Raw genomic sequence first — 14,103 nt, 5'->3', positions numbered from 1 at the left:
TTTTTTGCCTTAATATTATACATAAACATTATATCATAACGTTATAATATAATGACATATATTTTTTATTAAAAAAAAGACTTGCATAATACAAAGTATACAAGCTTCTATAAAAAAAGGACGGAACATATACAACAGAAAAGTACGTCATAATTGACAAATTAAAAAATACGTATTAGTAAAATCGATATTGCAACTTAAAGCAAAAATATGATTCATATGGCATAAATCATGTATGAAACATTCGAGATAAATACTTAAAAGGAATAATAACATCCTAACGTCTTCAAAATATTACATTTTTTTATATTCAAATGTTATTCTTCGCGATAATTTTGCTGATTATTTATCCATTTAAAGATACATGCGTTAGAGATACGCGCGTATTAATTTGGTAATAATATATTTGTACTTTTGAAGTGACAGCATTATCTCAAATAAGTACGACAACATGAATATTAGTAACTAGAAGATGTTATAAAAATATTATAGATCACAAAACCAATAGGTAAAGTATTTTCTCTGCCCTGGTACTGGCTGTAAATTAAAATCTCATGTAAAAGATTGACAACGGATTTGCGAACAAATGTAATGTAGAAAAGTTGAAAAAATAAAATCATTTTCTACCATAATGTTCGATTATATCTATGTAGGTATTTATAATCTTTTATCTTAACTTCGTTACTTACATACTAATCTCAGTTATTCTTCTAAACATGGACGGAATTAGTATGAGTGCCTTCGTAACATTTACCTTACGTTGCTTACATTAATCGTAATAAAATTTAAGTTTGGGATGTCAGAGATAAAATGCGGATATGCCACATAAACATACGCATACATTGGTAACGATAAAATCTACGAGATTCTCGTGAACACAATGAGATATTTACAACCTTCGATATGTTACTACGTAAATGCAGATATGCAGTCTAAAGATACGCAAATAAGAACGTTAATTCAGCTCCAGTTCCGGTAAGTACGGCTCCGTGATTGCAGTGATAGGACAAATGCTCAAGGTATCCTACAAACAAAGAATACGCACATGTAATAATATTGCAATACGCAAATAATGAATAACAATTTTGAGTAACATGGAATCGAATTTTTCGTTTCTTACCAATCGTGCGAGTTCGTCGAACGTCGGCCGCTCCTCAGGATCGTCTCGCCAGCAGGACGACATGACCTCGTAAATCGGGTCTGTGACGTCCAACAATTGCGGTAGCCGGACACCTCGCGTGACCGCGTCCTCCACCTCGCTGTCGAGCGACAAACTCGAGTACGGTGTGCCGCCCATGCTGAACATCTCCCAGAGAAGCACGCCGAACGCCCATATCACGCCCGGCTGATGTTTCTTCTGATTGTCGAAGCACTCGACGGCCGTCCACCTCGCGTATTTGACGTCCTCCAGGGCGTACTTGGCGATACCGTGACCCATGAGCTTCGGCGTCCAATCGCTCAACAGCCCCACGCTTCGCGCACAGAGGCGACTGTGGACGATCTTATGGCTCGCCAGGTATTGCAAGGCGACCGCTATCGAGGACGAGATGGACAGTAACCGATCTACCGGGAACACGTCTCCCGATCGCGCGCTCAACAGACGATTCTTCAGAATCTGCGGCGGCAGCTCCAGCACGACGTAGAGCATGTCGGTGGTCTCGCAGGTTCCCACGAGACCGGCGAGATACTTCATGGAGCCCGCGCGGATGCACACGTCCAATTCTCTCAGCATGTGCTTCTTGTCGGATCCCTTCAGGCCGCCGTCGGCTATGGTGTGCACCGTTACCGGACAGGCGCCGTCGTCCTTTAAAACGGTCCCGGTGTGCACGCTGCCGAATCGTCCTCTACGCACGACGTGACTGTCGACGGACAGGGCGTTTCGCGGTATGCTCCAGACTTTCTTCTTCAGTTCTTGATAGTGATTCACTCTCTCGGGGATGTCCTCCGGAATGTAGCCCATATTGTCCACCTCGTACACCGGACCCTGCAGCGTGAGCTCCTGCTGCTCCGGCAGCTTGCGCATGTGAAATCTCTCGTGTCGCCGTCGCAGCACGAAGTACACCAGTATCGAGGCGGCGAGTAATATACTCAGCAGCGTGATCGCTATGCAAAGCACAAGAGCGGTCGTGTCCATTCGATTCGTGGCCGTCGTCTCACGTTTGAACACGTTATTCGCCAAATCGGAGTAGGAACGTTCCACGTTCGTTCCTATTCGCGAGATTATCGCCAAACCGACCTGCGCGGAAACGTAGTGGCCCTTCAACGGGACGTTGTAGTAACCACCGATCATCTTTCCATCGCCTACGACGAACTTTTTGTATCTGTAAAACTCCGACGGGTCGAATTGCGCGGTAACGTAATAATTTAAGCCCTGCTGCGACGCGCTGTCGTAGTTTGAATACTCGACGAGAGAGTCGACCGGAGGTATAGTGCCAGCCTGCGCAACAACAACCTGGTACGCGCTGATCGGTCCGTACTCGCTGTGACCCTCGGTAAGCTTAACGATAATCGTGCTGTCCCCGCGTTCCAGTATTTCGGGCATGGCGGGCTTGTCGGGGGGACCTATCAGGGTCCAAGCCACGATGTACGCCGGATCGCTCGTCCCCTGCATGTTGCTGGCGGTAACGGATATGTTGTACGTAGTGCCAGGCTGAAGACCTCTCAGAGTCGTCATGTTCGTCGCACCGCCTTGTATCTGACTCTCGATAGGTGGCAAGATGTTGCTCGAGTAGCTTTTCACGACGACAGCGCGGACGGTGTAAAATGTCACGTTCCCGTTGGGTATGTCTGGCGGCTGCCAGATTATCCTGAGAGCATCTCTTTCCTCCACGACTACCAGTATCCTCCTCGGTGGACTTGGCCCTACAAAAGATACATGCATATCGTTACATATTGGAGATTTCACTGTATTAAGCGCACGTAGGGGATAATCTTATATCTTGTCACATATGCACAGAGTACGCTCGGTCATAAAAGTTACGTTAAGTAGAGAATCGGTGTCGCTGTGAACCATACCTTGCTGACCGGTAGCGTAAACGCTCATAGCTTCGTAGCTGCCGCAATAGTTATCGGGATCGGAGGCGCAGAGGACAGTGCAGCTGCTCGACGGGCCGTCCTGGCCGAATTTGCTGACGCAGTAGCACTGCTGGCCGTTCATTAGCGCCGCGAACCTGTCGAGAACAAGGAGAAGATCACAATCCTGAGATACCCCACTCGAGACACCGATCTCGAGCACGTTGCTCTCACTTACATGTAATACTGGGAACGGCATTTTTCGATGCACTCGGCGGGCGTGCTGGCGTGCGCCAAGCCCGGGACGGCTAGCCCGTGATCGGAACTCCGGAAACAACCCTCGTACTTCTGAGCGCACGCGAAATGAACGCCGCAGAGGAGCAAGAGGGACGCGATTATCATTTTGTCACTTTGCGAACGAATTTTATTGCGTTTCATATTAATTGCGAGTCGCGCCTCAGTCCCGGCCACCCTTCCGCGTCATAGCGTTTATGAGTTACACGTTCGGAATGTGCAGGCACGAGCAGGTATGAGTCAACGCACACGACGCGGTACACGAGGGAAAAAAGTTACGTCCGTCTCGACGAATGGAGATGCTGGTCTGCCAATAAGTCACGAACGGTTCCTCTCGCGTCGTCGAATTCGCTCATCTTCCCACGCTCCCCGGCCTATAGGGAGATACTCATTGACGAGTAAACTGGAGTAAACAACACCTGGGGTCCACGTACGCTCCCATTGTTTCGAGTGCTATCACTCGCGGCATTCACGCGAGCCTTCGCGTCAGGTGCGTGCCAAATCGAAAGAAATCGGAGCAAACGCAGGGATGACCATTCTTTTCAATCCTGATGTCGTGACTGACGTAACAATTTAACAATCAAAAGTAAAAAAAAAAATTATTTATGTGACATATAAATGTTTATAATTTTTTTAATTCAGTAAGTTAGCTATTATTTAGACTATTTTATTGATGCCATTTTATTATGCAATGTTATATTACTGTATAACTACATTATTATTTTTGAATTCTTATTTATTCTGGGGTATTGTTTGATAACAAATCGATGACTTTTACGAGAATTACGCAATTTCAATGAAATAATGTTTAGGTGTGCTCAAATCAATATAAATATCTACGAATACATATTAAATTAAATAATAAATTTGATTCCATTTTCACGAAGGAGCGTCCAATCAGATTTCAACCTAGGGTCTGTTTTCTGTTATTGAACTGGCTGCACTATTTCAGAGTTTATCTTTTTCCTTCCAATGTGGAGTAAAAAAGATAAACTCTGAACTAGTGCAGCCAGTTCAGTAACAGAAAATAGACCCCTAGATTTATGTCTCTAAATTTTATAATTTCGCGTTTCAATAATTTTTTAAATATTGTGCCTAGAAAAATATATTAGAAAGAAAGAATTTCGTAAAAGGAGATTTGTATCCACAAATTTCATTTAGGCGACGACGCCCCGTACAGTTTACGTTACGGCCCTGCATTATCCGACTTCGAATGGCGTTGCAGCGGAGGAGGTGCAGCTGCACTTTTATATTACGCATTGGCTATTGAGAAAAAAGAGGCACGATTGAATGGAGTTCGCGTCGATAATCCGCGTGAACTTAACCGAACCAATTAAGATCGAAGCGATCGAATAAACGTCGAATAGACAAAAAATAACTTAATTAATTAATTAATTAATTAAAAAATAAAGAAAAAATGGCAGGGCAATAACGAGAAGAAATTCACAGAAACCGGAAGCGAATTCGGTCCGGAACAGATTTTCGCTTGCATAATTCATATGCAGATCGAAAGAAACCCTTGAAAGTTTCATCGTTTATGATATAGAGTAATTTAAATCGACACGCCACAAATTCCCGCCGCGAATAATTACGATCGAGGCTGAAGAAAGGACTTTTCGGCCGGGCACAGATAATTGCGGGTTGCGCAACGTTCAAGGTCGCGCTAGCTAGAGGTGTTCGAAGATTACATCTTAATGATAGCGTGTTATCCCTCCCCTTTCCTTCTCCTGCCCGACTCTCTCTCTCTCTCTCTCTCTCTCTCTCTCTCTCTCTCTCTCTCTCGTTCTTCGGGGCGAAAGACCCCTGTATCGATCTTCAAGGCCTTCAACGCTTAACGAAACTGTTCGACGTCTCCGATACTCCTTCACCCTCGCGAACGTTATTGATCATACATAAATTATGCGAATTAATTAAAAAGAATTGCAGCACGAGTTCCGCGAGTCCCAAGAAAAACAGCGAAATGGAACATGGCAATAAATTTTCGCTCCTCCTGCGTGCTACAATGACGTACAACGTCGCAGTATTTCATGCATCCTATCGACGAAGTGTCATCCGCATTTTAAAATTCTGCCGTTAACTGAATTTTTAGGTCAATCGTTACGGTGTCCACACACGTGCGCCCTGTAATAACTACTATAGTAACGCCAAGGGTGCCACAGGGTGGCTTGATACAAGTTCGGGTTACATTTCGCGCGTCGGCGTCTTATTTGCATCGCGATTAATACTTTTATGCAAATGAATGCCCGATCCGTGGCCAATTGTACTCGTGTCCGACCCCAACGTACGTGTACGGTAGCTGCATTCTTATATCATGCGTCTTATTCGTGAGTATCTCGATCGATCGGCCCTGCGCGCGCGTTATGGTCTTCTCTATTGATAAATTATAATAACGATCGTCGATTTCACAGTCGTCGACTGGGAGACATCGATGCTGCCTCCAGCAACATCGAACGCGAACTTTGCGACTCCTCTCTAAATAAACATTTCTGCTTTAGGTGTATATATTTAAATGTTATAAAAATAATTACCGGACGCGTCAATACAATTTCCATTCAACCTAACTAGAAACTTTTATTTATTGTGCGGTTTTGATTTTTTTTTTGATCTTTTAATTGACTATACAATCATTAAGGAGCTTGAAAGATAGTCGCTGAAAGATAGTCACAACCGTGATTGACCGTACTTTCCGTACGCGCCTCGAGAGTGAGGGGCACGGAATCGTGAATTTTTTCCGTTGAGTGTGTGTAAGAGCGTGAAGGGTGAAAGAGCGCAGGTCCCTCACGGCTGACCGTGTCGACCGCGAACCCAAGAAAATGAACCCGAGGCACCAAGGGTGAGCGGTGGGCGGACGGTTGTGTGGAGCAAAGGCGAAACGTAGGGAGTCACGCAAAGCAACCCCCGTGAAACTGGTGGTGGCGGCTCGCGAGGAACCGCCGCGGTACTACGTTCCCCGGCGGATACCAGTCAGTCTGCAGGATGAGGCGCGCGACGTGTCTGCTTTTTGTGTCTACCTTGCTCCTCGTCCAGAGGACCCACGTTAGCCGCGCTCAGAGGACCCATGCGCGACAGGGTCTCAACCGCGAAAGCCCGACCGTTAGGATACCGAATCAGGGAATCGTCCTCGGCAAAGAGGTACGACATCGTGTTTCAATTTATCCCGGTCGGTCGGTCTTGGAGTTTTACACATTAGTATACTGAGACCTGTCATCCCGCGCTGTCGAAAGTTGACAGGAATTTAAATCCTCTAACGAAGGTCGTCTACGAGCAAACAACTGGTTTTATGTCTGTTAATTCGGGTATTTATTTCATCAATTTCGCTGGGTTTTTTTAAATTATAATTCCAAAAATAGAGATATAAAAATACTGTGTTATCAAGTTAAATATTTTTGCATTAATTCAATAAAATTCATTATCATTAAATTAAAATCGTTTGTAAATATACAGTCAATTTTATCCCTCACAGGTCACACTTACGCCACAGCGCATTGGGATCACACTGGGTCTTTTTTACCCGAGCGATTTTGAAACGCTTGTAACTTCAAGTCTAAGCAAGCTTTTGGGACGTGTTTTTTTTTTAAATTCATCGCCAGATTCTCAGAAATACGACTGTTTAGTTTGTTTTGCTCTAAATTTTATCCTTTTTTTTGTATTTTGAAAAATATGAAGACTTTTTTTTTTTAACTGATTTTTTTTCAAACTGTTGTTTCTCCTTTAAAAATTAAAAAAAAATAAACTTTATAGGTGGTTGGAGATATACGCATGTGTTGAGTTGGCGTCGGGTAAAATCGACCCAGTGTGACCTGTGAGGGTTATAAACGTAAAATAATTTGCGTCCAATTTTCGCTAATGCGCTGGTCCCTTTTCTAATTTGATAGCGAAACAGTAATTGAACTAATTCGTTGCTCTTTTTATTTTAATTCTAGAAACATTAAGTAAACGATGAATTAAACTAATTAAAAGTAGGATTATTTTTAGTCCTCGATAAGTGCTTTTTTCGTTTCATCTTCTGTGTACTCTTCTGAACTTTAGATAGCCGTCAACTCGGTGAGATTGACGCAGTACCTCGGTATCCCTTACGCGCAACCCCCGGTTGGCAAACTTCGCTTCACGCGACCGGTGACAGATCCTCTCCCCTCTTGGAACGACGTAAAAAATGCAACGCAGTTCGCGCCGTCCTGCCAGCAGGCTTCGGGTCAGCTTAAATTGCACGAAAGGCTCTACAAGCGATTGCTACCACCGGACATGCCCGATCCGGGATTCAGCGAGGATTGTCTCTTCTTAAACATCTTCGTCCCGAGCGAAGGTATATGCGTTCAATCGTCCATGCGGACTAGAGTTGTAATTAGAATTTATACAAAATTCTAATTACAACTCTATAATTGTAATTCTATATCGGAAGTTTATTTCAAAATTGTTTCAAATTTCTTTTAAGCATGTATTTAGACTAAATTTAGATATATTTATTTTTAAAAATATTATTTTCGTTCCGGATTCTTAACTTATTTTACTCGTGTTCTCTCCTCCGGAAAGAATTCAAACGTACAAAAGGAATAACGAAAAAGAGTCAGATTACCTTCGTCAGATTACATTCTCGCAGGCAGGCTGCGATTTTTGCGACGCGAAAATTTTTTTTCGCGATAAATATAATTGACAAGGAGAACGGTGGTTGATGACAGTCCTTGATACTGTCAACATGATATTTCTTTTCTGCGCGAACTTCGACAACGTTAGGGCACGCAACACGCGGCGAAGAAACGACGCACGGTCAACGGCGAAGTTCGTTCCCAATAAAGTGCGAGATAATGCTCGCCCTCGAGTTCTCGGAGACTGATTCTTATCAATTCTTATCGTCCGAGAGAAAGAGGGTGATTACGGTGATTACTCGCGGGAGGGGGCGAGCATTATATACCAGCGCGATCAGATAAAAGTGGACCAAAGCAAAAAATTAATAATGTGCCGTGCGAAGTGTTGTGCGGAGAAGATTTATCATGTCGCATAAAAAGTATAAAGGTGAACATTCATTATGTTTATTACTCGATATGATTGACTTAGATTAGGTAATTCTTCCGTGAAGTTTGCGTATCGTTCACGCTGTGATGGTTCTCGATGATTATTTCTTTCAAGATTTTTTTAAATTATTCGAAAGACTTATTCCATTTTACACCGAGAATAATACGACCCTGAAAAATATATCGTCAATAAGTAAAGTAGAAAAATAATAATAATATTATACTGTCTTTTTAATTAGTTCGGATACAGAATTACCTGAAATGTAGCAAGATATAAAGAAACGCTCTTAAAGAACTTTAAATGAATAATTTCAAACTTTAAGAAGTTATTTAAGCTTGCGAAAAAGCGTTTACGTTACAATTCTTAATAGATTTGTCGAAAATAACATTGTTTTGTCCTTACGAAATGTATTTTGTTTCATAAGTTTGTCTAGAAGTTTAATGCAAACCCATTTAACGTAGATAAACATTTTAATTGCTTTCGCATTGCGCACTGTGTTTTTCCACTTGCCCCAGTCCTACCCTAATACAAATTTAATGAGGTACGACGAGGAAATATATATATAGAGCTTTAAGAAGCTTTCCGAGCTCAAATATGCATACACAAGCGAAAAGTTCAATGGGTGAATGGGTAAAGCTGAATGCAAACCAAAAATGCAACACACTTCGACCGTCATTGATGAAATCGTTATCGGGAACCGCTAAACGGCGTCTCTCTCTCTCTCTCTCTTTCTGTCTTTCTCTTCCTCAAAAGAGAGGAAAAAGAGAAGGAGGTCTGATCTCGGAGTCGCGAAATCGTGGCACAAAACCACGTATGACGACGACAACGATAGTCGGGGTCGATATATAACGTAGGGCTGGCAAGAGTAGTAACAGTAACTAGCGCGCCCACGGTGGCACGCGATCTCCCAGGGCCTCGGTCTGAGATGCGGAGATACCAGAAAGCCGGTCACGAAAGCTCACCCTCTCGCTCTTACCTTCTCTTTTCGTTCCTTCGGTCGTCTCTCGGCGAGGAAGTCGTTGAATCGTCACGACTTGCCGTCGTGAGTCATTGATTCGCGTAAGAAAGCTATGTACCGGATACGTTAGCGATCGGAAGCTTGCGGAAGGTCCGCGTCGCGCGACATTGGAGAAATATCTGAAACCCATTTCGTCCCGATGACATCGGTAATGCGAATGCGGAAAACGCCGAAAGAAATATGTATGCAAGTCTGCCAAGGTCGTCGCTAAGAGACCGACAGAACGATAACGCGGGACGGGACGTCCGTGTTCAGGAAACCGCAGGGGGGCCAGGGAATCTCCGTACCGGTCCCCGGTGTTATCGTAACATGCCGGGTTGGAAATAGAATCTTCGATATGTACGAAATTATTCGCGGTGGCTTCATATAAATTCTCTCTCCCACTCTCTTTCGATCTATATGATAGAATTGCAATATAAAAAGAAGGAATAAAACTTCGCTCGATTCGCAGCCTATTTTTGGAGCAAGTCGAATCTTAATAAAACATCCAAGTTTCCTATTTTTATATAAAAGAGATGTTTCTAGTTCAAGAATAAATATCATAAAAGAAATGATATTAGATTCGTCATTGCTAATATTGATTTCGTCTATTTCCGTTAATACGATGTCAAGGGAATTAGGGCTTAAGAAATTGACGATTAGTTGGGGGATAAGGGTTATGAGGTATGAGCAAAAAATTAGGGGAGAAAGGAAATATAAGTGGATAAAGAAATATTGGATGGAAATGGAAAAGAATGAATAGAAGAATGCGTACAGTAAAGAAAACCTACAATATAGGAATGGCCGGAGTACAGAAGCTTTGGAAGTTTTAAGAGATGTAAGGGTGGATTTAAGGAAAGAGCTAATTAGCAGAGATTTCAAAAGAGCAACAAATATATATTAGAGGAGGATAAAACGTATGTATATGTTTTGCGGACAAGGGAGGGATTAGCCAGTAAGTAGCCACTATAATGTAGAGAAATGTAATAGAACCAAGTATTGCATGGTTTATGGAGTTAGGTAAAAATAAGAGAAATATTAGATAGAATATGGAATCTGGATAGCGTAAAAGGGAACGTGTTGAGGAAATTATGGCAAGAGAAAGAGACTATTATAGAGTAAGAAAAAAATAGGTAGTATTAATTAAGTTCGATGGTTGCATGGATGGTATGACTGTGCTAAGTAAATGTTGTAAACCAAGTCCACTTCTTGAGTATAAGTTGAAGTTAATAAATTATTAATAAATTATATTTCCGTTAGTACTTGAGTGATCCTAAAAGAATTCCAACTTGGATCGTCAAGGTGGATCAGACCTGTCTAAATAGCGAGTGCGATTAAGCTCGCGTGCAGCTTACAATCAAATAAAACCGTCTTGTTAAGTTAACATCCCTCTTTCGATGAGTTGATGGCTCTGACAGTTAACGAATATTTCATGTGTGTAGGAAACCGCCAGGGTGACCGATGGCCAGTGATGGTTTGGTTCCACGGTGGCGACTTCAACACCGGAACTCCAGCGATCTGGGACGCCTCTATATTCGTTAGCAGACAAAAGGTGCGATTGCGCGCTGTCGCGCGGAAAAATACCTACCTTGCGAAACAGCCGGAAAATCGGAATACGAAATTGAAATTAACGTAACTCGGTCGGCGATCTAATCGATACCGATATAATCACGACGTATTGGAGGAGAGAGGATGATTAACGTGTATTTTTAACGATGTTCATTCAATCAACTTCCCGGACGGACGTAAAATCGAAAGGAATCGAATCGGACCGAGCATTTTTCTCTGCCTCATCTCGCGTGCCGTCACTTCGAGAATAGAACCGCACCCTTTGATATTCGGCCGCGATGCATCATTAATGGAGCTTTCGTTACACATCGTGGCGTAATGCGGTATATCGTTTTACGGCTCTTGGGAACGATTCGCGGTGGGGAAGGGAGGAGGGCAAATTGATCGCTTGCATGGCACGAAAATAAATCTCGAAAACTTTTTCGGTAACGATTGCTCGTGAGATTTTATCGCGCGCACGCTAAAAAAAAAAAGAAAAAGAAATGAAAAGAGAGGAAAGCCTACAACAGTCCGAGAGATTAAATGGGGGTGACTTTTGCGGCCGGCAGGTGCTAGTGGTGACGGTGGCGTATCGATTAAACATCCTCGGATTCTTCACGACGACGGACAGCGAGGCGTCCGGCAATTACGGCATGTTCGATCAGATCGCCGCCCTTGACTGGATAAAGCGGAACATCAAGCACTTCAACGGCTCGCCCAGCAACATCGTCATCTACGGCCACAGTTCCGGCGCGATAAGCGTGGGCCTGCACATGCTGAGTCCGCTCAGCAAAGGCAAGTTCCACAAGGCGATCGCCATGAGCGGGGACGCCATCGGTTCCGTCGGCACGCTAGACAGGGAGAAACCGGTCGTGGACATCATCGCCGACAGATTCGGCTGCGACCGACGACCGAGCGGCGCGCTGATGGAATGCCTGCGACGGTTGCAGGCCGACTTCCTGATCAAGCACTCGTCCGACATCGAGACTTGGGGCCCGATTGTGGACGCAGAGACGAACAACGAGACGGAACCGTTTCTCGCACAACATCCCAAGGACATCTTGGAAAATGGTAATTGCCGAAGTGACTCAATAACAATTATATGACGAGTCTTTAAAATCGATTTTCTAAAGATACGCGAAGATATCTAAGAAGTATATGATGTAAGTGTAGTATCTTCTAGAGATGTGTGAATCAAGGATTTTTTATATCGAATAAACAAATCGACAAAATTTCATTTGAATAGAAGCGAATTAAATTGAATCGTTGAAATATAATTTTTAATTAACAATATATTATTATTAGATTAAATTTTAACTCGTAGATAATAAGAAATATTTTGATATAAAAAAAATATAATATTGATTATATAATATAAATTCTTTTTAAAACAAAAAACATTTAAATATTTAATATAAAACTAATAAAACATGCTTTATTTAATGTCGCAGTTAACTAAACAATTAGGCGAAAAATCGTAGATAAATTATTAAAATACTCCAATGTAGTATCCAATAACATTATCCAATTGCATACATAGGAATTAAAATAAAATAATATTAGTTTATTTTATTATTAATACTTATACTGTAAGAACTAATCATATTTGACTGCAACTTAGCCGCTCAGTGAGCGGTTGTAACACTGAATGCACCTGTTAACATGACCATACAGTTTTGCTTATTAATGAAAAATATGAGATTTTATAAAATTGACAATATATATGATTCGTATTTAAACCATCTAGATTCGAAAATTTTAAATAGTTCAGATTCGAATAGTTCGCAAATCTCTAATAATCTTTTTTTTACTGTAGGACTTTGTCTTGTACTTCAACACTGACAAAAAATCTTAGTATTGATCTAAAGATACACCAAGATATTTAAGAAACGTACTTAAATAAGTCTTAAATATTTATTCTTTTAAGAGTTTGAGTTTTTAAAAATATTCTCTTAATCCTTGTATCTCTTTCGGTATAACGATTTAAATTTAAACCTTCCCTTAACTTTGATCAGGTAACTTCAACGCGGTGCCACTGATTGTCGGTTACACGAATAACGAGCAAGTTTTGGCGTACATGGAGACCACCAGCGGCCAGAATCCAGAGGGCGGACTCTCTTCGGAGAACTTCGAGACGATGATCACAGAAGAATTTACGGCGGCGGTACAGACTCCGGATGATAACAGCACCTGCGAGTCGAAGCCCGAAATGGTGACAAACGCGGTGCTGTTCTTCTATAGACCGTACCCATTCACGACGAACACGACGGTGTTTCGCGACAGATACCTGGATCTGCAAACGGAAAAGAACTACGCGGCTGGCCTGACGTTGCTGGCCGGCAAAGTGGCGAAGGGAAGAACGACGGCTTTCGTATACCGATTCGATTATCGTCCCAAAACACAACCGGTCGCGAAGGACGTGCCGGAATGGGCGGGCGTGCCGCACATGTTCGAGCTCCCGTTCGTCTGGGGTTTGCCGCATCTGATGGGCCCCGGCACGACGCAATGGATCTTCAACGACAAGAAGATGTCCGACGTGATGATGTCGATGCTGGCGACGTTTGCCAGGACCGGGGATCCATCCTTGATGAGCGGGACAGGATCGATCAAGTGGGAGTCCTATACGCAGGGCAATCCGAGAATTCTGATAATTGACAAGAATGTAGAGATGAACGAGCCAGATGCGGTGGACTACAAGGCACTGGCGTTTTGGAACGAGTATTATCCGCAAATCGTGATGGAGGCGACGAACAATTGTTGCAACGTCACCAGCACGGCGACGACATGGAGGATATTCTTTCGTAACGTGTGTCTCAGCGGCGCGATGGCTACGTTGGCGCTGCATCACTTCTGGTTCTAGCTACGGTCACAGCGTGAAATATTATAAATACTGAATTTAAAAAAAAAACGTGTTGCGCTCGCTGTTGTATATTTTTTAATAGACCAATAACGAAAGAAGACGAAACGGCGTCGTCGGATTTTGCAATTTTATAACAAGATCTCTTCCCACACTCTACTTTTTAAAAGCAAACGCAATAACAATCTTGTTATACTCTTGTAGAATATATGTATATTTTCGCGAAATTTCGCATTTTCTCGTGTGAATAGATTCTGCGTACGTAGTCGCGATAATTATTTCACAATGTTGTACGTATTTAATTGAGAGTTCTCGCACTCGTACGTCTGTATTTATTGCGATATGGTAATCGTATTAAAAATTTCCTACGTTCACATTTGATATC

General features: G+C 42.6%; 2 protein-coding genes across 2 annotated transcripts; one reads left to right on the top strand and one right to left on the bottom strand.

Moving 5' to 3' along the window:
* Window positions 1-8: 8 nt before the first annotated feature.
* On the bottom strand, window positions 9-4,176 carry LOC112457482 (putative tyrosine-protein kinase Wsck). The gene is made up of 4 exons (XM_025020586.1): window positions 3,251-4,176; window positions 3,016-3,170; window positions 1,121-2,862; window positions 9-1,024 (listed from the first exon to the last, which is right to left on the bottom strand). Exons 1-4 carry the CDS (start codon window positions 3,448-3,450, stop codon window positions 956-958), a joined length of 2,166 nt encoding a protein of 721 aa, XP_024876354.1. The 5' UTR covers window positions 3,451-4,176; the 3' UTR covers window positions 9-955.
* A 1,740-nt stretch (window positions 4,177-5,916) lies between these two features.
* LOC112457491 (carboxylesterase 5A-like) lies at window positions 5,917-14,092 on the top strand. The gene is made up of 5 exons (XM_025020600.1): window positions 5,917-6,438; window positions 7,336-7,609; window positions 10,756-10,865; window positions 11,431-11,932; window positions 12,877-14,092. Exons 1-5 carry the CDS (start codon window positions 6,283-6,285, stop codon window positions 13,719-13,721), a joined length of 1,887 nt encoding a protein of 628 aa, XP_024876368.1. The 5' UTR covers window positions 5,917-6,282; the 3' UTR covers window positions 13,722-14,092.
* Window positions 14,093-14,103: the final 11 nt, after the last annotated feature.

The sequence above is a fragment of the Temnothorax curvispinosus genome, unplaced genomic scaffold (genome assembly GCF_003070985.1).
Source record: "Temnothorax curvispinosus isolate PA1 unplaced genomic scaffold, ASM307098v1 QBEX01000740.1, whole genome shotgun sequence".
In the NCBI taxonomy this organism is placed as follows: Eukaryota; Metazoa; Arthropoda; class Insecta; order Hymenoptera; family Formicidae; genus Temnothorax; species Temnothorax curvispinosus.
The sequence above is the reverse complement of the archived record's forward strand: the minus strand, read 5'-3'. Positions and strand labels throughout refer to the sequence as shown.

Coding starts and splice junctions, on each gene's coding strand:
- LOC112457482 (XM_025020586.1), bottom strand. CDS start 3,450: ATGAAACGCAATAAAATTCGTTCGCAAAGTGACAAAATGATAATCGCG. Junction 3,171..3,250: donor TGCCGTTCCCAGTATTACAT/GTAAGTGAGAGC, acceptor TGTTCTCGACAG/GTTCGCGGCGCTAATGAACG. Junction 1,025..1,120: donor TCGACGAACTCGCACGATTG/GTAAGAAACGAA, acceptor CTTTGTTTGTAG/GATACCTTGAGCATTTGTCC.
- LOC112457491 (XM_025020600.1), top strand. CDS start 6,283: ATGAGGCGCGCGACGTGTCTGCTTTTTGTGTCTACCTTGCTCCTCGTC. Junction 6,439..7,335: donor GAATCGTCCTCGGCAAAGAG/GTACGACATCGT, acceptor TCTGAACTTTAG/ATAGCCGTCAACTCGGTGAG. Junction 11,933..12,876: donor CAAGGACATCTTGGAAAATG/GTAATTGCCGAA, acceptor AACTTTGATCAG/GTAACTTCAACGCGGTGCCA.